The sequence below is a fragment of the Prenolepis imparis genome, unplaced genomic scaffold, assembly GCF_030444845.1.
Source record: "Prenolepis imparis isolate NDT839.2.m4 unplaced genomic scaffold, iyPreImpa1.0 SCAF_15, whole genome shotgun sequence".
NCBI lineage: Eukaryota > Metazoa > Arthropoda > Insecta > Hymenoptera > Formicidae > Prenolepis > Prenolepis imparis.
The window spans coordinates 1006980-1031345 of NW_028141173.1; the positions used below are offsets into that span (position 1 = coordinate 1006980).

At 30.7% G+C, this 24366-nt stretch overlaps 4 protein-coding genes across 11 annotated transcripts; 3 read left to right on the top strand and 1 right to left on the bottom strand.

Annotated features, from left to right (window-relative positions):
- Positions 1 to 785: 785 nt before the first annotated feature.
- On the bottom strand, positions 786 to 9390 carry Beta'cop (coatomer subunit beta'). 2 transcript variants are annotated; one of them, XM_083055953.1, is made up of 9 exons: positions 9307 to 9390; positions 9029 to 9233; positions 8252 to 8603; positions 7227 to 8165; positions 6907 to 7142; positions 6502 to 6840; positions 5820 to 6419; positions 4905 to 5201; positions 786 to 3527 (listed from the first exon to the last, which is right to left on the bottom strand). In XM_083055953.1, exons 2-9 carry the CDS (start codon positions 9029 to 9031, stop codon positions 3483 to 3485), a joined length of 2811 nt encoding a protein of 936 aa, XP_082912079.1. In that variant the 5' UTR covers positions 9032 to 9233; positions 9307 to 9390; the 3' UTR covers positions 786 to 3482. The 2 variants fall into 2 exon arrangements, with proteins under 2 accessions (XP_082912079.1, XP_082912080.1); XM_083055954.1 differs by lacking the exon at positions 9307 to 9390 and having other exon boundaries at positions 9029 to 9275.
- A 630-nt stretch (positions 9391 to 10020) lies between these two features.
- Positions 10021 to 15201, top strand: LOC145946358 (serine protease inhibitor dipetalogastin-like). Of its 3 annotated transcripts, none has more exons than XM_083055981.1 (8): positions 10021 to 10134; positions 10266 to 10448; positions 10706 to 10849; positions 12476 to 12628; positions 13154 to 13318; positions 13651 to 13848; positions 14236 to 14397; positions 14914 to 15198. In XM_083055981.1, the coding sequence occupies exons 1-8, from the start codon at positions 10095 to 10097 to the stop codon at positions 14943 to 14945; spliced, it is 1077 nt and encodes a 358-aa protein (XP_082912107.1). In that variant the 5' UTR covers positions 10021 to 10094; the 3' UTR covers positions 14946 to 15198. The 3 variants fall into 3 exon arrangements, with proteins under 3 accessions (XP_082912107.1, XP_082912109.1, XP_082912108.1); XM_083055982.1 differs by having other exon boundaries at positions 10030 to 10129; positions 10264 to 10448; positions 14914 to 15199; XM_083055983.1 differs by lacking the exon at positions 13154 to 13318 and having other exon boundaries at positions 14914 to 15201.
- A 1606-nt stretch (positions 15202 to 16807) lies between these two features.
- Positions 16808 to 20433, top strand: LOC145946172 (neprilysin-1-like). 5 transcript variants are annotated; one of them, XM_083055673.1, is made up of 9 exons: positions 16808 to 17378; positions 17451 to 17818; positions 18197 to 18358; positions 18520 to 18603; positions 18923 to 19128; positions 19333 to 19566; positions 19662 to 19778; positions 20131 to 20268; positions 20348 to 20433. In XM_083055673.1, the coding sequence occupies exons 1-9, from the start codon at positions 16978 to 16980 to the stop codon at positions 20348 to 20350; spliced, it is 1713 nt and encodes a 570-aa protein (XP_082911799.1). In that variant the 5' UTR covers positions 16808 to 16977; the 3' UTR covers positions 20351 to 20433. The 5 variants fall into 5 exon arrangements, 4 of the variants coding, with proteins under 4 accessions (XP_082911799.1, XP_082911800.1, XP_082911797.1 ...); XR_014427004.1 differs by lacking the exon at positions 20348 to 20433 and having other exon boundaries at positions 19333 to 19589; positions 20131 to 20263; XM_083055674.1 differs by having other exon boundaries at positions 18968 to 19128; positions 20131 to 20382.
- LOC145946173 (neprilysin-4-like) lies at positions 20371 to 23133 on the top strand. The gene is made up of 8 exons (XM_083055676.1): positions 20371 to 20492; positions 20570 to 20660; positions 20766 to 20939; positions 21039 to 21151; positions 21239 to 21297; positions 21365 to 21416; positions 21500 to 21570; positions 21988 to 23133. Exons 1-8 carry the CDS (start codon positions 20377 to 20379, stop codon positions 22098 to 22100), a joined length of 789 nt encoding a protein of 262 aa, XP_082911802.1. The 5' UTR covers positions 20371 to 20376; the 3' UTR covers positions 22101 to 23133.
- Positions 23134 to 24366: the final 1233 nt, after the last annotated feature.

Genomic DNA, 24366 nt, shown 5'->3' on the forward strand with positions numbered 1-24366 from the left:
GAAAAATCGTCTGAGTAATAGGAGAATATATTTTGCAAAAAGGTAGTGCGGCAATAAATGTCTTAATATGTCCGAAAAATCATCTGAGTTAATAGGAGAATATATTTTGCAAAGAGGTAATGGCGATAGTGCGGCAATAAATGTCTTTTAATATGTCCGAAAAATTATCTGAGTTAATAGGAGAATATATTTTGCAAAGAGGTAGTGCGGCAATAAATGTCTTAATATGTCCGAAAAATCATCTGAGTTAATAGGAGAATATATTTTGCAAAGAGGTAGTGGCGATAGTGCGGCAATAAATGTATTTTAATATATCCGAAAAATCGTCTGAGTTAATAGGAGAATATATTTTGCAAAGAGGTTGTGGCGATAGTTTTTCGGACATATTAAAGACATATTTAATCCTCGTTAACTGCTTTATCTCTTATTCACAAAATATAATTATTAATTAAGTATTTAATAATTAATTAATTATATATATATATATCCATTTTTTATATATTCTTTGCTTGTTTAAATATAAAAAAATAAGAATAATTAAAAAATTAGAAAAATAATTTTTGCATTGTTTTTTAGAAACAGTAAAGTTTGTAATCAGTTATAAGATAGTATATAAAATTATACAATTAGTGGACAGCTATGAAAACTATAGATCCAATAATATAACGTAGAATATACATATATGTATATGTATATATCAAGATTTAAAACTTTTAAATCTTCAATTTTATTAATAATTTTTTTATACATGTTTTACAAATAATCACTTACATTATAATACAATTTAAAGATGTAACTATGAGAATAAATTGTTTTTAAAAAGGAAGAAAAATAAGATTGAAATTTAAAAAAAAATGAAATAAATTAGCACTTCAGCATTTTCAGAGCAGATGGACAGATGCGAAAACATGCAAAAAAAAAGAGATTTATCGATCGTCTAGTATCATCGGTGGCTTTTTTCCGTACAAGAACGCAAAAGATGCGTGGCTTTTAAAGCGAGAAAAGTGGCGTCATGACGCGGACAATTTGTAGCGGAGTGTCAACGCGGCTGTTTCTATTTTCGAGTACGCGACGAGCACGTATATCTTTTTTTTCTGCTTCTTCATCTCCGACATCTCTTCGTACTCTTTCTCTCTCTCTACCTGCTCTTCTTTTTCTTCTTCATTTGCCCACCGACGACGTAAATCCAGGCGTGGGCAGAGAAGGCGCGATCGCAGATCTCTTGCCTGCTCTATATCTGCCTCTTTATATATTGGAAGCTTACATTTTCTCCGTTTTCTAATGTGAATACAAGCGACTGTATATTTTCGTTTTGCGATTTATCAGACGGAACGAGAAAAACGTCCGAGAATTATTCCTATTTAATAACTTGGCGATATTATCTAAAATTATGGGGGCTTATAGCTACAAATAAACTATGAGTCGTAAACGCAGCGCGAGATACTTTGAGTGACATAATAACGTTATAACGCGTGGATTTATAGCTTGTGTCCATTGAAATAAATAAATAAATATACGAGTCAAACATATACAAAACAACAAATAACAAATACGATAAACATACATATATACAAATTGAGTCTCTCTTTCTTTGATTTGTATATATACGTATTGCAAAGATTTTGATAGAGATGTTTGATACATTTTGACATCATTTCTTTATCGTCGATATCGAATTGTAATCGTAATTTATATGCTTCTTTCAAGTAATCTTCGTTGTCATTAAAAATCTATTTATATTAATTTAAAATTCTATGTACGATCCTATCGGAGGATTAACAAAATTGATCGTCGAATTGTATTTGTTATACTTTGACGAAAAAAGCGTACTTCTCATCGCGAAATACTGAACGAGTGCATTCGTAATGATTTGTGCGAATATCGACATGACGTCAAACGAGCCGCGATGATTCATCCGGTCTGTGCTACACCCTGGATTTTTTTCATCGTCCTTTCACATCAGTCGGAAACCCGAGTTGCATCGGGCTCGCGTGCATGCAATGCGACAAATGCTCGCTGGCTTAGTTTATTCGTGCGTGCGTATTTCGCGAGAGCGAGCGTCGAATTCGAGAACGCCGACCTCAGCGTCGTTCTCTCGCGGATCTACATGCGAATGCAAAGTTTCAGCGTAGACGCACCTTCGCTATGCTAATGCACTGTGATACGCTCATTAGAGATAATCATTATTCGTTCTTTTCACACATGATTGATACTTATCATTGTCGAAATAACAAAAGTCGCATTAAAGTTATATCTCGCATTTAGAAATTACATTCAGAAGAATCATAAAAATTGGATTAACTTCATGTTTCACACGCAATACATTTTTAAGAACTTAAATCTCTAAATATTTAAAAGTTCTCGACATTTTACGCGCAAGTAAAAATACATTTAAGCATCGCTGCATATAGAATAATGTTACATTTAACTGCATGATTAAGTAAAAAAAGATGGTATATATATTAAGAGACAAAAAAAGATAGAGAAATATTATTCTATGTTTCTTTTTCTCGGAAAAAAAAAGAAATGATAAAGCGATTCGCGCTATTTTTCCTCGGTTGTTCAGATAAGTTTGACTCTCTTCGCACCTCCTTTTCCTGTTGGTGTTAATAACGAATATATTTTGCCTCAACACGCGCGTACGTTTCCTCTCGCGCGAGTGGTGGACCAAGCACGTACAACTCGTGCTAACTGCACCTCTTTATTTTTTCCTCTCTCGGCACATTGAGACACGTACGAGGGTATCGATTCGACTCCAGCTTTAACGCACGCACTCTCGGCCATCCAAAAATTCAGAGGGAAACGTATAACGCGAACAGCTGATCCCAGAGTTGATGGGATGTGGATGTGTGCATGGCGTTCTTTTTCAAATTTAAAATCAATCTTTTCTGCAAAAATAAAAAAGATTATCGTCTATCAATTTGTATTTTTCCAACGTGTTTGTCTTTCAGTTTAATCAAACTCCAAATAAAATTTATTCGATATTAATTGTAATTGTAATTTGGAAATTATATCAATTCTAGAAAATTTTTGTCAATAAAAACTGATTCTAAATTTAAAAAATATATATATATTGCTGTTCATTTTGAAACAGTATAAACTTTACGTTTTGATAAATCAGAGAGACGGGAATGTACTTATTACATAAATGTTGAGGAATAAGAAAATGTAAATGGATGGAGTAAAAAACGGATATGAGAGAGTCGACGATATAAGAGCACATATTATACTTCCTGTTATATTAATAATATATTTAATCTTTAATCGTGTCGTTGATAGCCGGCAATTATGCGTAGTACCGCTCTTATTAATTTATGCAATAATATAAACGCACTTGCGCACAAAATAAAATTTCATAATTTTAATACTTGATTCTAAATTACTCTCATTTTTTTTCTTCTTGCGGGGAATGATGATTGACGGAAGGAGAATGAACGATACTTGTGCGACGTGTGCACGCTATCCATCTCGTATTTCGACAATTAATCCTCTTCGTCGTCGAAAGGATCATCGTCGAGATTAATACCCTGGAATAGAAGATGACAATTTTAGAAGTATTCCTCGATAATATTAACGCTTATAACGAAATATATATAATCAAGTAGTATCTCATTTATAAAGTTCCATAATTTCAAAATGTTAGAAATGAGACGTCGAAGCGCAAATATTCTTAAATGCACCATCGCGAATGAATGGAAAAAGAGCAGGAGGTAGAGCGTGACAAAACGTAGTAATGGTCGGAACCTTATGGTAGAAGGGCTTCGGTTCGACTCCGGAGTCGAATGTTATGGCAACAAGGCTGTAAACAAAATGCAGCGTGACTGCCTCGGGGCAAACAAGCCCCCTAGGCCTCTCGCAAAAGCCTCTCGCAGAGAAAAAGGGGGGAACAGAGAGAGAAAAAGAGTAATTCTGTTCTCTCGCATTCGTATCAGTTACACCGGGACAAGTCTTAATGATCTGTCACTGATTTTCGTTCTATTATACACACATACGTACACGTAGAAATTAATTTGCATGCGAATACATGTAAATTTAAACTTATGAATTTGTTAAACTGGATTAATTTGAAAAAAATATTTTCATAATTTCTCGGTTTACAATTTCATTGATATATCACATAAAATTATTTCAATTAATATAATCAATACGATTAATTGAAATAATTTTATGATATATAACAGCTATAGCACTATCTCGACATTTCACACATCATGCGGACTCTTTTTTATAATTTTTTTATGTGACCCGCAAATCGCGCTGTATAAGCGATTTGCTCCGTGATATATAACACAAATATAGATTTTGTAAATATAACGTACACTTTGACGTGCAGGTATATGCGATTTATATATATATATATATATATTATATATATAGTGTATATACGATATCGCAGCCCCTTTCTTGCTGTGTTTGGTAATACTATACTCTTCTAAAGTTACGTCCATATTTAGGAGCATTAAACCATTGCCTAATTGTACGCCCTCCAACCCTGATTTGTTCGCGCCTTCTTCGTTTTCTTATCTTTATCGATTTTATGATCGTTATACATTTGATACTATTATAAAACATTTAGATTAATATTATTATAATTTATATGCTAATATATATATTATAATTAATAATATTGTGCTTTTTGCACAAGTGTACTCAATGAAAATTTCGTAAAATGCAATCAATGAAACATACAATAAGAGTCTAATAAATTAATAACATCAGTCAAATTAAATTGCGAGTAATTAATAATATATGTATAATTTTCTTCAACGTTGCGAAATGAAAAACGATGAAAATAAAATAGCGTAACATGTCATAAAGGAAAAAAAGTTAAAATTGTCATATATATATTATAAGAATATATTTCTATATAAAAATAAACTATAATATTAAAACAAAGAACTTACTGTAGTATCGATATTATCATCGATCCCCAAGTCGTCATCCAGATCATCATCATCCAAAGTGAGAGGCCTGAAATCACTCGCCGACTTCGTCGTCGCTTTCTCGGATATCGCTGATTGCACAGTAGAAGTAGTCGTTTTACTTAAAAAGCTGTCCTTTGCCGATATTGAAAGATCTTGCAATCTGTCGATTGTTGCTTCAGTTGATTGTGTTTCTAAAGTCGCGCCGTCCTTATATTGGAACGTGCCAGATTGCTCGGCAGCTAACATTTCCTCCAATGGCTTTCGTTCAACATTAGACTATAAATTAATACAAATTGATTACTTATACAATTTCTCAATTTCAATAAATTATAAATAATTGTATATATTATATATATATGAAAGTACATTATATAAATATAATTTTAAAATGTTTAATGTGATAATTATTTCGTTGTATGTAATGATATAGATAGTGAGTAGCTATATCGATGAAACGTAAATTTTATCGACAAGCGAAAGATCGATTTTATATGGTACAGTATTCTGACGAGCAATAACAGTACGATAATAAACATGTGAGGGTGTAAGATCATTATTATGGGTAACGAGCGTGACGCGATTTTACAATGTGATTACGAGTACATATAAAAAATATTATTTAACTCTTTCACGGCGCATTGTTGTCGTAATTATACTTATCGCACGAGATTGCGGATTGATTGAGACGAATAACAAATTCGTTTCAGCAAGACGATTTGCGTTCTATTAATATGCTCACAGTTTATTGTTTTTCCTTTAATCGCATTAACACGTTATTTTAATCACGTTCACCGTTGACCGATATGTTCGCGATCCATTTTTCGATATTCTCACATACTCGATCCATCCTTTAATATTGTCAATATTTTATAAAATAATTACACGATTACATACCGTAACAGCGGGAAATGCGGAAGCTGGAACTTTCTTTTTTCTCTCTTCGCGCAAGAACTTCTCCACCTTCAGCGTTTCTTTGTAACCTGGGAAAAGATTCTCGTACTGTTCGGGATCCGCCAAGCTCTGTCCGGCTTTCTCGCTCACTGTCGACAGCTTCTCTTTCCACAATTTGATGATGGAGGAAATTTTACTGGGCGCGTATGTCCTAGCGAAGAACGCTGCTTCCGGAATTCTGTCTGTTTTAATAAGGATGTCGAGACACTTGTCCACGTCGCCTAGTATAAAGTTCGACAAGAAAGAGATATTGTTCTTTCCCGTTTCGTCCGCGACCGTGCCGAGCTTCTCAATCATATTGGCATTTCCTGTGCTAGTCGCTAGTAATAACAAACCGCCAAAATCTTGCGCTTGATGCAGACATTCTTGCGCTAGACACAATTTTCCCTTTTGCGTAGCGAGAGAAGCTAGCTGCCGCCACTTTTGCTGGCTATTTGCCTCTTTGGCGAGCGCATGCGCGGTTACGAGATTTCCAAGCGCGAGCGCTAATTCGAATCTATGCTCGGGATCTGTCGATACCGCCAGGGCTTGTTCTTTGAAACCCTGTAACAAGGATAAAAATGAAAAGAATTCTCGAAACACAAACACTCTGTGATAAAAAAGAATATCGTATGAAATTATGTACCTGCTTCTCTAAGAAGTGAGCTACTCGTGTACGATGTTCCTTTGGGACGGTCGGCAATACTCTGTTAGCGGTCTCGAAATCTTTTCGCATGACCGCAGTTTGATACTCGAGCACTGATAATAATAAAGAATACGAAACGACAGAGAGTTCCTTATCGCACAGATATAATCTATTGTCTCTCGGTACATATCCCAGTAAGTACATTGGTCTGTCCAGATGGGAGACTGTGACAACTTCACCACCGACGAAGTAATTAATGCGATTGACGCTGTTAGTATAGATAAAGCAGTCGCCAACCCATAAACCAGTCTTTACCACTTCGCTCATCTCTGCTACCATCTAAAGATATCATTTTGTTTATAAATATTAGAAATAAATAGAAAATTTGTTAAAATATAAACGTACCTCGAATGCATTTTCGATGTCCTCAGCATTTTCCGTAGCATTAACAACAACATCTGCATGATATTTTAGTATAAAATATTGATCTGACGTAGCTAGTGCCACCAAGGAGGCGTTTTCAGCCCAATACACGTGTGTCGGTTGTATGTCTATACGACGGATCAACTTCAACATATCCCAATCGAAGAACGAGAGACCGGATCCGGAAGATACACCAAGTAAAAATCCGCCAAAGATACCTGTAATTGCGACATTTATTAGTATACATTAAAACGAAAAAATCAATCTAAAACTATATGCAGAAATAGAAAAAAGAAGCATACCATCTGCTCCGAAATCTGGCTTGAAGCTCTTCTTCTCCTTGAAATTTTTGAAGACCTTCACCGTCGTATTACTTTCCCTCACCGCGTACTGGCTCGAATCCGCCGCCCATACGAATTCTGACGCCTGTCCGAATGCCTTGTTCCTCAACGCCATGGACGTATATATGATGTACTCCCCATCGCCGCATACCACCAGAAAACGGCCGTTCGGATTATGCTGTATGGTTTGCGGGTAAATTTCACAAGCGCCCATATCTTTGACCGCTAACGGTAGCCGCTCCCCGTCTTGAGCCTCCTCGCCCAACGCCTTCAAGTTCACCTGCTGGATTTCGCTGTGACGCGCCCATACGATCTTTCCGCCCAGTGAATCCATCGAAACTGCCGGTTCTTCTCTGCCAACCTTCACCATGACGCTACCCTCGTCGTAACCGATGGCGACGTTGTTCGAACCGCGCATGCACGCGATGGTCCATACTCTCTCGAAGCCGTAATTGAGAGAAGATTCTAATCTATACGTCCCGGCATGCCATATTCTGACCGTACCGTCTTCCGAGGCAGTGAGAACAATCGGTAATTCCGGATGGAAACACACAGCGGAAATATTCTGCGTGTGACCCTCCAAGGTCTGTACGCAGGTCTTGTTTTGATAATCCCATATCTTGACGTATCTATCGTCAGCTCCAGATATCAGGTACGGCTTGTCCCCGCCATGATAATAATCCACGCAATTAACACCCTTTTCGTGACCCTCTAGCGTAAAATTAGCCGTAGGCGAACCAAGCTGCCAAACTTTGACAGTTCTATCGAGGGACGCACTGGCGAAAGTGTTGTTGTCTTTCGGATTAAACACAATCTGCATAACATAATGTGTATGTCCTTCAAATACTTGTTGACAGATCCAGGATTTCTCCCAGTTCCATAATTTGATCCACATGTCATCTGCAAAATTAAATTAAAAGATATAGAGATATAGAATGAGATACAAAAAGGATATAGAATGAGAATTATATTATTCTGTAACGTACCGCTGCTGGTAAGAATAAACGGTTGCGTCGGGTGCACAGCTATACATCTGACATAATCACTGTGTGCTTCAAACGAATGAACGCGTTCCAACGTATTGTAATTAAACACTCTGATTTGCATATCATCGGAACCAGTGATAACCCAATTCTTGCGTGGCACAAACTTGGCTGTCCGAACCGGTAAATCGCATACTTCGAATGTTTTTACCAAAGTTTGTGTCTCGTGATTCCAAATATTGACATTGCCTTGGTACAAGGAGCACAGCATCCATGGTTCTGTTGGATGAAGATCCACACTCTTCACTCTGTCTGATCTGGCTGTCAGCTTTCGTTTAATGTCTAACCTAAGAGGCTGAAAGAGAAAATACTGTAAATTAATGCACAACAACATTGCGTGTGGGATCCTAACTGAGTTATTTCTTTTTCATTCATCGTATTGTTAAAATGATAATAATATCCTTATTCTAGGTACAATAAGGATACACACACACACACACACACACACACACACACATTAAAAGCTTACAGGATTTGCGTTGACAGACAGATTTGTTATAATTATTGTGGAATATTGGCGCGAAGAACGCGATGCTTTTCGATCGAAAAAATTCATCATAAGTAAGTTTCTCATTATATCGTTAAGGGATGATATTTTGACATGACAAACGTAGAACGTACATGCATATACATGAACGAATGTCAAACACGCAGGTGTTTCACTTGACAGCATTGTTGCGAGTCGATTTGCATAAGAATCGATTCATTTTTCGTACGTACCATTTTTGTTTCGCAATTATTCACTGATTATCCACCGATACCGCTAGATTATCGTCGCTCTTGCATTAACTGGATCCAAATATATGAGATACTCCTGCTATGAAGTTAGGACGTGGCCGATGCCGCGAACGAAAATGGCGTCTGACATCTCGTGAATGATATCGCACGATAACCTACACTCGAGGCAGAATTTCTCGAGCAAGCTCTGCAACAAATGTTGATGTTAATACGAAAAAAATATTTGTTACTCGTTTAAAATTTGAATTGTATAAATATACATTGAAAAGATCGAAAAGAAGGCATCGAAAAGAGGAAATAATTATGGTTGGACAGCGCAATTGATTACACTGCCATCTATTAAAGTAATAGATTACTTGCTTGTTACTTGGTCAGTAATATGAAAATCGCTTTTATCGATATTGATGTAATTCTTTTAAACAATATAGAAATAAAAATAATATTTGCACGTTTCTTATCAAAGAATTATATATATCGTTTGTTCTTCTACATATGCTTATTGTACTCTTTCTTTTCTGCTTGTTTCCGTTTACAATATAAAATAAAAATGTGAAAAAACAAATTGTTTTTATATAGTTATTATAATATATAATTTCATTATTACTGTAATATATTAATATTAATAAATTATTACAAACAAAACGAGTTTAATATCGAAGTGACCTGACTCTTTTTGTTGTTACATGTCATTTTATTAGAATCAAAGTTGACTAATTGATCGATAATGGAATGTACTATATAAAACGTTTATTTATAATATATCTTTCGCGCGTGCGACAAAATATGCAATTTCCAGGACGGATCACGTTTAAATATTCCCGACAATACAAATTATTGGCAAGAGATCAATAATGACGCACGGTAGATTTCGCTAACATTTCTTGGCAGTGACACGTATCCGATACGGAATTTCTCTGACTATCGTGACAAGGAGGAATGCATAACAATATACTTTATCTGAGAAGAAAAAAGCGGCGAAATTGCGCGATCGAGCGCAGTCCGACACGAGATCTTTTACAGCTGAAACTGCGCATTCTGAAATGCAGCAATGTCGTCTTCTGTTGCGCATTACGTCCTTCTTCTTCTAGGTCAGCTCAACTTGTTAGATTAATTTTAATTCGCGAATTTTATATTTAGTGGAATTTTATACAGATATAAATAATTAGAAAAAATTATAGCCGATAAAGATATGAAAGTTGTAATATAACTCTGTACACAGGAATCGGGACGTGTATTAAAGCAGGACTAGCGCTTAGGTTGGAAGATAAAGTGGCCTTATATCAAAATTGTACGATTTTTGATAATCCGGACATATACGGTGGTCCGATATGCGGTGAAAATGGTGTCACATACTCTAATAGTTTATACCTAGACTGCGAAAATCATCACAGCCGCGATACTGGTAAGTTAATCTGTTTATTCAATGATTAATAAAAATTAATTATTAATTAAATAAAATTAATTAATCATGATGTGTCATAGTGCATAAAAAAATACATATTTATGATATTAAATTTTAAAGAACAGTAACGAGATATTAATGTATATGAAGCAAATGTATTTTAGAAATATACGTTCCAAATTTTATGAAGAAATTCCTTCAAAAATAAAAGATTTTAGAATTCGTCTAAGATTTCTTAAACTAAATATTTTTTGCAGTTGCTACATTGCATTCCGGACCGTGCTTGGAAAATGAGAAATATTGTAGTGTCGAGATACATTATGAGCCGGTTTGTGGATCGGATCATAAAATTTATACGAACATGCAATCGCTTCTTTGCGTTCGTCACAAACAATCAAAAAGTAATGTTCTCAACCTCTATAACTCTATATATATATATATTATATATATTATATATATATATATATATGTATATAAAATTAAAAAGTTTTATATATTTTATATAATGTACTAGAACAACACAAGCGCGTGCCATTTCTCGATTTTATATAAAAAAGAATGATATTTTTATATAAAGTTTGTTTAAACTTGATTAATATTTTTTGACAGAAATCAGCTGATTAAAGCGTTAATTTGCTAATTAAATTTTAAAATAAAAATATGTTATAAAAATTAAAATAATATGTTATAATACTTTAAACTCGAATAATATTTTTTGACAGAAATCAGCTGATAACTGTCAAAAATATTAATCGAATTTAAGAAATTATAACATATTATTTAAAATATATTATTTTAATTTTTGTAACATATTATTATTTTAAAAATCAATTAGCAAATTAACTCTTTAATCAGCTGATTTCTGTCAAAAAATATTAATCGCAGATAAGGCATTATAACATATTATTTACAACATATTACTATTTTAATATTTTTAACATGTTATTATTTTAAAATTTAATTAGCAAATTAACGTTTTATTAATATTTTTTGACATACATCGGTTGATTAAAGCTTTAATTTGCTAATTAAATTTTAAAATAATATTATGATATAAAAATTAAAATAATAATGTTTTAAATAAAATGTTATAGGTAGTACTTTAAAGTCGATTAATATTTTTTGACAGTTATCAGCTGATTTTTATATCATTCTTTTTAACATAAAATCGAGGAATGGTGTGGGTGTGCGCTTGTGTTGGTCCCTTTCTAAAAAAGGCAATAATTCGATTCTCGCAAGTATTGTTGCCTCTTTTTGGCGATGTTGATTAGCTACCTCGATTTGCGATGTGTATTATATTCATAGCATCGAGAGGTTGTCATTGCAAGGGTTAGCAGTTTGACAATTTGTCCGAAATAAAATAAAATAAAATAATAATATGTTTTAAATAATATGTTATAATACTTTAAACTCGATTAATATTTTTGACAGTTATCAGCTGATTTCTGTCAAAAATATTAATCGCGGACAAAGTATATATTATAAATATATATTATAAGTATATATTATAACATATTATATTATTTACAACATATTATTATAATTAAAAGAATAATATTTTGTAAGTAATATAATATGTTATAATACTTTATTCGCGATTAATATTTTTGACAGAAATCAGCTGATAACTGTCAAAAATATTAATCGAATTTAAAGTATTATAACATATTATTTAAAACATAATATTATTTTATTTAATTTTATTTTGGACAAACTGTCAAACTGCTAGCTCTCTGATATAGCCTCGATGATAGCCTCTCGATGCTATGAATATAATGCACATCGCAAATCGAGGCAGTTGATTAACATAGCGAAAAATCGACAACAATGTCAATAACATGCTTTTTTTTAGAAACAGATTATTTATTAAAGCTTCTATTTAGTGAGAGAAAAGTCTCTCACAATTTATTCAAAGTTGTCTCTAACTATCTAAACAATTTGAGAATAATCAATAATTTGATTGCTTCATCGCGAGCGAAGAAGTTCTCATCGCGAATACGGCAACTGAAACTTTGACCTGGTTTCAGATTTGACAGCCGTGTCGATGGCGAACTGCCGACAGAACGATCATTGTTATCGGGATGGGACCGAACATTACGGGGTGAATCCGGTTTGCGCCAATAATGGGTTCACATATCAGAACGTGGCGCAGCTCAAATGCCTGCAACGATATAACCCAGGTAAGGGATTACGACGAAAGTTACACGAAAGAGCGTTTAGTTACAATTCGCCTAATTACGGCAGTAAGTAGACGGGAAATATCGTTCAAACTCTCCTCTTACATCTCGCACGACGCGCTAATTATGCCGAATTAATTTGGAAAGTCCTGCTCTAAATTGAACATTTCGCCGGGATATCTTTTTGCGATCTACATACATTCGGATCATTCTAGATTTATCAAAATTATTATATTATATCCCAACAATAAAGAATTAAAGTATAATAATAATTAGAATAAGAAAATAAGAATATATATTTTGGAAACAAAAATGAATAAAATTGAGAAACAATCTGATAATCGACGTTGAAATTCAATTAAAAAAATTAAGATTAATATTAAAAATTTTAAATCTTAAGAAATGACAACTGTTTATTTAATGGATTATTATCATGAATCAACATTGAAAAATATTGTGCTGCGTGCTACGCGTATATATGTTTAGATTTGAAATCAACGCATCTCAGGCTATATTTTATTTCTTTAGAATTGCAAATTATTCACGACGGTGGTTGTCGCGTGGAATTCGTTCACCAGCTTTATGGTGCAGCGGTTTGTGATATCGCGAAAGTGAGATATGAATGGAATCCGGTTTGCGCATCGGATGGAGTTACTTATTCAAATCCTTTTCTTTTTCTCTGCCATCACCCACGTACGTAATAATTCACGTATTAACAAAATAATTTATATACTTATCGACAAATCTTCTTTCATCTATTTTTCAAATCAACTTTGCCGAACAGCGAAAATATTCAAATGGCAATAAAATTTAATTTGTAAATGTAAATTTATAAATTAATCTAATCGCAGTCTAATTATTATAACTAGAAAATTTATCTCAAATTTATTTTAAATGAGTTTTAGAAGAATTTTTATCTTTGTGATTTAATCGAGATAATGGAATATTTATTAAGGAAACTTTCTCTCCGTAATAGCTAAGATGCTGTGTGAATGTATATTCCTTATATTTTTGTTATAATATAGATCTAACAGTAATTTCTAACGGAGAGTGCGACACGCATAGCCACGATTCTTGCGTAGAAGCGCACACAAATACGACGATTTTGTCAAACGGCGAGTACGTGAACGAAGCCTTTACCGAGGATGATGAGGTTTGCGGAAACGACGGTCGCACGTACCAAAGCGTACATCATTTGCAATGCCACACACGTCATGATAAATGTAAGTCTCGCAAAGCAAAGATATGACGGACAGATAGCAACATATTTCACAAAATGTATCATTCGTAACAGCTAATTGCATTACATTAGATAAACATTTTGTAAAATCGATTTATTTTCACTTACGGTCGCGATACAATTTTAAAAATATTGATGGAAAAATCTACATCAAAAATTTATATATTTAAATTTATATTTATATATTATATAATATTTATATATAATATTTATATATTATATATATATATGTATATATAATTTTTATGCAATATTGTATGCAATATATTTTATTAAGACGTATATTATATGTATTAATAAAATCTTCGACAAAGCGATATTGATATTTTATTACTGTATGAGGGCAATGGTACTTCTCTTTCTGTTGCAGATCTGTTCTTAAAGCATCATGGTCCGTGTTCCGGACCGGACGATCACCCCTGCGGATCGATACCGGAAGAAGATCATAGACGACCAGTATGTGGCACCAACGGCAAGTCCTACGTGAGTCCGGAGGCTCTCTGGTGCGCCAAATTACGTTCCCCGGCAGAAGGTGAGACCTGTAAATCGTACAGTACATCTGTAAATTTCACAGAAACGCGAATTCTTGCCTCGCGTTCACGCAGAGGCATTTCCATTCGGACTTCCTCCTTCATTAACTTGAGTATACAATATCGCGTGAAATATGCACGATGGAAATTTCAATTTTGTCTCGACGAAGATATATGGATCTTTATCACAGCAGGAAAAGCGTCTTAAAGTAATTTTCATACATCTTGTTATGATGACGAGATAGCATCTCGCGTCTCTCTTTTTCCGCGCATATTAAGACAGAGGAAGAGGCGATTTTACGATGGATAAATTCTATCGACTCGAAATTACACCGTAGAAACAAGTCGTGATTTTCATGACTCGATCTCGACTCGTGATCAAGATTATATCTCGCGTAATATTCGAATGTTGAAACGCAACGGATACAAAAGAAAACTGTTCGTTATAATGAGACAAAAGCGTTTCTCGATCGATGATTGAATCTTCAAGTCAGATAATAAGACGTCCTGTTTTGCAGATATCGCTTACAAGCACGACGGTCCCTGCTAACGAAGACATTGTGAGATATCTTGCAGAAGACTATCCAGCCATTATTTCGCTTATGCCCCCCCCCCAACCCCCTATAAGATATCAAGATATATTTAAAATATCTAAAAGTTAAAAACAAAAACTCCTTCTAAGCGGTTTCAAAAGAAAAATTAGAAAATAAATAATGAGGACAAAAATTTTTCTATAAAATATAAATTGCATAAGAGAGTATAATTAAAAAATAAAATTGACACAAATAATATCGATTGTTTTTAATTCTTTTTGTTGTATAAAAAACATTGTATAAAAAACATAAATCTATGTTTGTTCCTATTGTCCATAAAAGAACAAAGATTACAGTTTAAACATAATATAATGGATAAATATATGCTTTTTTAGAACTGCTTATATATATTTCTTTAATATATTAAAAAAAGGAAGACCAATTCTATAGTACGAATTATACGAAATAGCAATAACGTTAAGTATAACGATAATTATAACATTAATTATAATAATTGTTATAATGTTTGCTAAATTTATTATATATCAAAATCATAAAGTAACATCAAGTTGGTCATAGTTAATACAAAGAAAATCAGGACTGTACAGAATTGTACGTATGCGGACATAATATCAAATGTGGTACGTGCTTTTGCAAAAAATAGAGAAATTATGATTCCGTCGAAAAAATTGCACAGCAATGTGAAAGAATTAATAATATTCGAAACAAAACTTAAAAACGTAATTACTCTGCATTGCATAAAGCTTTAAAATATATTCCAAATAAATCGTTTTGTTTGCTTTAATCTGAACAGATCACAAGGTATATACAAAATGCAGAAGAAAATTGTAGAATTGAACAAAAGCAAGATAATATAATGGCAATTGCGGAACAGGAATATTATGACATCAAAGAAACTAAAAATTTCACAGCAAAGGTAATATAAATCGTATGAGTTTAACAAATATTAGATTTTGATAACAGAAATGTTAATTGTGCTCTTACAATGCACAAAATAAAAATCTATTTGCCAAATGTAAAATATATAAAGTATGTTCACATAAATGTCATCCTAAGTAAAATTGTACATATAATGTTTTTTAAAGTTGTAATTGTTAATATATCATGTATGCCAATTATTTACATTAAAAATAAAAATAAAAATTAATATTTTACATTTTGTGAAATGTTTATAATCACGTTTCATTTTAAAGATCAGAAATAAACGAATTTAAAATAAGCAATTTTTTATATACTCCCCAACTCACAATTCATACTAAAAATTTATTAAATTTAAGAGCTATTTCGCAAATCATTGTTTGTTTCACCTTTATTTATTATTTTGATATAATTTATTTTTTATTTTGATATAATTTTCTCTCAGAAAATAAACACATATAACAATACTTATTGCTTGAAGTATCATTTATTGAAGAAGGGCGCGAGAAAAAGATATACATGTTCGCATTTGATCGTCGTTAAATCAAAGTCGTTTCTATTTGAGTTTCAAGAGTAAACTTTACCGAATAACGAAAACTTATTTTATTGCCCAGTAGGCATATGATCGTCGTATTGTTCTGGCGAATCCTCGAATGATAAAAGGATGTTCCGTTTGTCGTTACTGTAAGTCATATTTTCTTTTAACATTATTTTTTCCTAGCGTATCATATATTACATTCTATTAAAAATCAAAGTTTAATTATATGCATCAGGTTTACGTAATTACGTATGTAATGAATTATACTAATAACACAATTACTTGTAACAATGAATTTGTCTTGTAACGATGCCTAATAATATTATATATGCGAGTTTATGATTTTACAGTAAGATATAAAAATAACCATAATAAATTGAAAGATTTTTTTTATATCGCCTTGCTACAAAATGTTTTTGAAATTATTGTGATTATATGCTTACGATGGCTCAATCCTAACGACGGGTTTCGATTGTTTATTTTATTTCCTGTTTTCAGATCATTTTGTTGAAAATATCTAGCATGTACATAAATGGATTCCAATTTGATTTTTATCGCTATCATGCAAGTTCATGATCTCGATAATGATGATCCTTTTCAAAGACGGTGATGCATCGTGTCTTTACGTTGCTCGTAGAACGTTCATAAATAAATCGGTTTTTGAATCAGTCATAGATGATTTGATTTTTTACAGATATTGCGGAATAATTGTCATAGGGGTATTGGGCATTAATGATAATAAACGAGACAATTACTGTGATAAAGATGCGAATAAATGTTACAATGAGAAAGTACCTTACGTGAAGTATGAGCAGGAACTTTACAAGAAGTATGAAAAGAAATCTTACGAGGAGTATGAGAAGAAATCTAACAAAGAATACCAGGAGGAATCTTACGAGAAATATGAAAAGAAATCTAACGAGGAATATGAGAAAAAATCTAATGAGGAGTGTGAAAAGGAATCTAACGAGGAGTATGATCTAACTGACAAATTCGGTATATAAATCGGTTTTTGAATCGGTAATAGATGATTCAATTTTTGCAGATATTGTGTAATAATTGCCATACAAGGCACTAATGATAATAAACGAGATGATTACCGTGACAAAGATGCGAATGAATTTTACATTGAGGAGGAACCTTACGTAAAGTATGACAAGGAATTTTACAAGAAGTATGAGGAAGAATTTAACAAAAATTATGAGGAGGAATCTTACAAGAAATATGAGGAGGAATCTTACAAGGAGTATGAGGAGGAATCTTACAAGGAGTATGAGGAGGAATTTAACGAAAAGTATGAGGAAGAATCTTACAAGAAATATAAGGAGAAATCTTACAAGGAGTATGAAAAGGAACCTTACAAGAACTATGAGAAGGAATCTGAAGAAGAGTATGAGATAACTGACTCATTCGGTATGTTAATACATATATCTTTATTTCTTAACATATTTGTATATTAGAGAGAGATTTAATTTTTCATATTTTATAATGTTAAAATTATTCTATCGTTTTCACGATAGCAAACGTTCAATTTAAATTCCAGATTTTTCCAAACTTTTTTTATTGATAAGATATAATTATAATATATACAAAATAAAATATAATATATAAATAATAAGACGAAAAATTATAAAATAAAATAAAATGAAAATTATAAAGTATATGTATCCAATTTTTGATGTTCAAGCCACACTTAATACATTAATTTTTCGAATTTATACAAAAAAAAAATCAATATATACTTTAATTGATGTATACTTAAATTGGTATTATTTTATTTCTTGAATTTAGATTATTTCTCGAAAATGCTCGAATTGAACATTCTTATAAATAAAATCATCAATCCTTGCAAAAATTTTTACGAGTACACCTGCGGTATTTGGGACGAATCCACTTCTCGGATGTTGTCTACAAAGAACTATAACCAGTATAGGATCTATTATCGCGTAAATGGTATGACCTTGTCCCTCTATTATATGTGTAGTAATATATAATTAAAATCTTGCTTTACACAGATGCTTTGAAAAGCATCTAGCATTATATTGCAAAATGTGAAAAATTAAAACGATAAAAATGTAGTAACATAATTTTACAAATTTATTCTTTTTTTTCAGAGCTTCTAAAAAAGGAAAGCAAATATGATCAATTGCCGTTCATAAAAATAGCCAAACAACTTTATCAGTCATGTATAGATGAAGGTAGAAATTAATTTTATTATTATTATTATTATTATTATTATTATTGTTATTAGTATTATTATTAATATTATATATATTCATATTCATTTCTAAATTATTATTTATCATTATTCTTTTTAATTATATTAATATATTTAGGAATTTAACTATTTCAAATTCTTAATGTCAAACAATTTTAAACTACATTAGATATGTGTATCAATTTGATTTAATAAACAATTTATTAATAGTCATGTATGAATAAATTTAGACGACATGTTTGCAATTTGACATCATATTTGACATCATTATTTATTCTCATGTATCAATCACGTTGCAGATTCTCTTGAAAAAAGAGGATTGAAACCTATGCAACAAATGTTAGATGCAACTGGAGGATGGCCAATTCTAATGTCTGACGAAGAGTGGAATGCGAAAAATTATGCTTGGCAACTGGTGGACAGTGTATATTTTAAATTGTACTCCTTTTCCATTCTTTTCGACATATCATATCAAACTGATTATGAAAATGCTGGCATATTTATGGTATATTTTTCTATTTACATACACCTGTATGAATATATATGTACTTTTGTGTGCGTGCGCGCGTGTATGTGTATATACGTCTGCATAATATTTATAAGCTTTTAATTATTACAATGACAAGATTACAAGATTTGCTGCATTATACTTAATCGGGGAGCAATGCAATAATAAATATCAATATACTTAACACAAATATGATTACAGATACGTCCATTTCCTCAATATCCTCTCAGTAAAAAATTAAAAATTGATATACAACAATCGCCTTACGATATGAAGACAGCAAATCAAACAATGTCGAATGAGACCCGAAAATACATGAAGACAATAATGAAGGTGGTACGTGCTTTCGGAAAAGATAAAAGAATTAAGATTTCAAAGGAGAAGCTGCGCATGAATGTGAAAGAATTAATTAAATTCGAAATAAATCTAGAAAAAGTAATTATTGACATTAACGTTATGTAAGTGTCTTTAATGTCAATAATATAAATAAGAAGTTCTAATAAATTCATCTGTTTTTAACATTTTCATAGATTATTGGACACAAGAAAAAAATCCATGAAATAATCCCTACAACTGGTGAAAAAATGACAATTGCGCAATTACAGGAATATTACGACCTTGCTGGTGCTCGACGACTCACAGCAAAGGTATTATTATAAATAATATTATTTTTTAAATAATTACTATAAATACTTAAAACATTCTATTATTATTATTATTATTATTATTATTATTATTATAATTATTATTATATATTGCCTGTTTCGAATTGTATATACTCAATTCCTATATATAAAGTTTATTTAAACTTCATCTATTTAATAAATAAAACATGGCATAAATGTAATATTTGGCGCAAAAATGTATTAACATGTATTAATATATAATTAATGTCAATCTTCTGGTCTAAAACTAAATATTAATATCTCAGTATTAATATGTAATAAAATTATGTTTGTAATCGCATTTCTATTCATTGACACGAATTTATAATTTCAGATTAATTGGATGCATACAATACAAATTGCTTTTACTAAGCTTTTTAATAAAATTATATCTGATTCTGAAACTGTCCTCGTATTTCACAAAGAAATTTTTCACAAATTGGCACATCTTCTAGATATCACACCGCAACATGTAATCGGTAACGTAATATGAATAAATATTCTTATTGTATAAGAATACATAAAAGTTCTTTATACTTGTTTTTCCATAGTGAATTACTTACATTGGCATGTCGTGCGAATGTTTATGAGTAATTTGAATAAAGAAATGCGAAATATTGAGTTAGAGCACTATTATACACATGATACAAATTCGTCTAACTTTAAAATTTACAATGAGATGAAACTAAAACGACGGTGAGTTGTGAAAATTAGATTAAATCTTTGAATTTTTTTAGTAGAAAATTTTAATCAAATATTTTTTTATTTTATAGATGGTTAAAATGTATTGAGGAATTTCAGATGAAAGATGCCTTGTCCTATCTCTATGTAAAAACATATATTTCAGCAAATAACATACAGGCTGTAAACTTTTCATATATAAATTTCTTTTCTTCAAAAATGTTTATTCAAGATATGAAAAAGTAAATTTTTGAAAAAATAATAATTTTATTAATCTCTCTGTTTAAGATATTAGACATATTTGAAGATCTAAAAGAAGAGATGATAAATTATATGAAATATTCAATGAAGCAAAATAAGTTGACAAACTTTATGATACAGAAAATTTACAATATATCACTGCACATTAATTATCCTGAATGGTATGATAATCAGACAATACTCGCTCAAGTCTATAAAGGGGTAGGCATCTATCAATCATATGTATAGGGTTAATTTGTTTGTTATAATTTATTCTATAAATGACATTAAATGCAAATAACCGAGTTTGTCCGTTTCTAGTTGAAGATTGATGACAATTATTTCACAAACGTATTGGCTATCATAAAGTATACAAATTTATTAAAACCAAGAAATTTTCGCGAATCTAAGCATAGAGACGATAGTTTATACAGGTTCGTTTTTATTATTCAAAGTTATTTAACTTCAAGCAAACACATGTGTGCATAGTTCATGTATACAATAAAATATTATACTTATAGGTGGTCACTTGATTTTTTATCTGACAATCCCAATTATGACGAGCAATCTAATGTGATAAGTGAGTCTACAATTAATACGACAATATATTACAAAAAAAATTATTTATCTTAACTGTAATATTTCAGATATACCTGCTGCTATGATGCATTATCCGTATTTTTTATTCAATGCAGCAATGTAAGTGCACAAAATACAGAATGTTATTAAGTAAGAAAATACAAATTTTATTTTATAATTTAAAATTATAATTTGTCTTTTAGTGCCGCTAATTATGGTGCAATAAGTTCGATTATTGGACAACTGTTAGTTCGTAGTGTATATTCTTTTATTGGTGAGTATAACGATTATTTCCACATCTTTTTCTATCTCATTCATTTCATGAAACTTATAGAATCATATTTCGACGATTATGACAATTTAACATTGAAAACTGAAATCAGACAAGCTTTTGAAGAAGGATCGCGATGTTTCATTAAACGATATCACAATTTGATTCCGAATTTAGAAATAGATGTAATAAACGAAAATCCAGAATATATTGAAGTATGTATATTACTATATCAATTTATGATAATAATTTGCTTATTAATGCATGTATTTTCTTATCTCTTTCCAAATGATAATTAAGAAGCACGAAAATATACACAAGATTCTGCGCGACATATAAGTCGCAATTAATTTTTAGCAGTTTATATTTAACAAGTTCAATAATTTGTGTCGCTCAGATTTTCATTAAAATTGATTTCAGTTGTACGAAAATCTTGTTCAGGACGAAATTGTCGCTCATTTCATTGGTATACAAGTTGCTTCCGCGGCATTTCAAAAAAGAAAGACAACTTCATTACCGCAATTAGTAACTAACTATCGAAGTTACAAGACCACAGCCGAAGATATTCGCTCACAACCAGAGTTACTAACAATAAATTTCACCCAGGAACAATTATTCTTTTTATTTAATACATTAGTAAGTATAAGAAAGTGGCCAAGTATGTATATGTTATAAATTTATATATATATAAAATATGAAAGCTCATTTTCAAACAAAATTTGTATTATTATAGTAATAGAAAATATATTTATAATTTTTTTTTATAATTAATGTGAAAATGATTTTAAATGATTTTGAATTATTTTATAGCTAATTTGCTTTATTTTATAGCTGATATGCGGGATGACAAATCCTTACGAAGATTTTATTAATATAAACAATGTTAAAGCGCAAATAACCCATAATCTAGCTAGGATAAAGACTTTTTCTGAGGCATTTAATTGTCCAATCGATTGTTAATGAGCAGTCCGATGAATCCGAAATAAAAGTGCAAAGTCTAAAATAATCCGACATATGAAGAGTATTTTAACTATGGGCAAATTAAAACTATGGATAAATTAAAAGAAATCAGATGACAAATTATTGACAAATTTAATAAAACATCAATGGAACCCGAATGAATGCTGTAACAATGTTTATCCGAATTTTGAGTGTTTATGTAATGCAAAAAACAGGAAATTATATAGACATTAGTTGCTACTGTGCATAATTCTTTTACTTCATTATAACTGGACTGGCTCACCAGTTTCAAAATATAGAATATGATCGAGAAGTTAAAAATATCCCTCTTACATCAGATTATGATATATAATTTCATTATATATGTATATTATATAATATACATATAAATACAGATTATACTTTTATGTAATATTATAATTTTGTATAATTATTTCTTCTGTCATCTTCTACTCATCTTTTAGTGTATTCGACGCAAATGGCGTATAATAGCATTCATTCGAACTTTAATTATATAACAACCGTTTTAGAATTAAAAAAATATAAATTTGTAATATTATGAATTTGTGATAAGCGATTAAGAAGACGTTAACAATAATAATATTGTAAGAGCATAAATGTATCAAAGAGGGTAAAAAAATAAAACTAAATATAAAAAATAAAAATAAAAATAAAATAATTTCTTATTAAACTTATTGCCATTTATATAACATATTTATTCCATGAATATACTCTATACTATTACTTTATTACATGTATGTGAGTTATTTCTAAATAATTGTTATTTCTTTATTATGTTTAATCATTTTTAAATTTATGAAAGTATATCATTTTGAAGACATAAATCTGATATTTAATATCCAATATTTAAAATTATGACAACGCACTTATTTAATAAACAAAAAAAATATATGTATAAATATACATATATAAAACAAAATAAAATACATATCTGAATGTTGTATAATAATCGCATGCAGTTTCAAGTTACCAAATGTATATTATAATTTATAACGAATGTAAAATTATTTCATGAGATGACGAATTTATTTTGTATTAAGACAAAGCACCTTACAAAGTTTATATCGTAAATTTTAAGATAGTAATAATTTTTATATTAATATGTAAATAAAACAAGATAACATAACGTTATGTCTCGTGACAGAAAATAATACGAATAATACACATTATTAATGTTCAAGCCAGATATCTTATTACATATTAATGTTTAGATTTTTATTAATAGAAATATAAATATTTCGTCTTTTCCATTTAATTATTTAATTAATTTAAAAAAATATGTTATATTAATATTATATTTCTTTCTCTTGTAGGAAATCCAATGTGGTACATATTAATGTTTAGATTTTTATTAATAGAAATATAAATATTTCGTCTTTTCCATTTAATTATTTAATTAATTTAAAAAAATATGTTATATTAATATTATATTTCTTTCTCTTGTAGGAAATCTAATGTGGTACGTGTTTTCGCAAAAAAATAGAGAAATAAAGATTCCATTGTGGAAGCTGCACATGCACACACAAAGCAATGTGATAAAATTAATAACATTAAAAAAAAAAAACGAAACATAAGAAACGTAATTATTCGATAACGCATTGCATAAAATTTTAAAATATATCACGAATAAATCAAATTTTGTTTGCTTTAATCTGAATAGATCACTAGATATATAAAAGATGCAGAAGAAATTATAGACTCGAAGAAGAGCAAGATAATATAATGGCAACTGCGAAACTACAAAAATATTATGACAAAGAAACTGAAAATTCCACTGCAAAAATAATATAATTCGTATGAGTTTAACAATTATTAGAT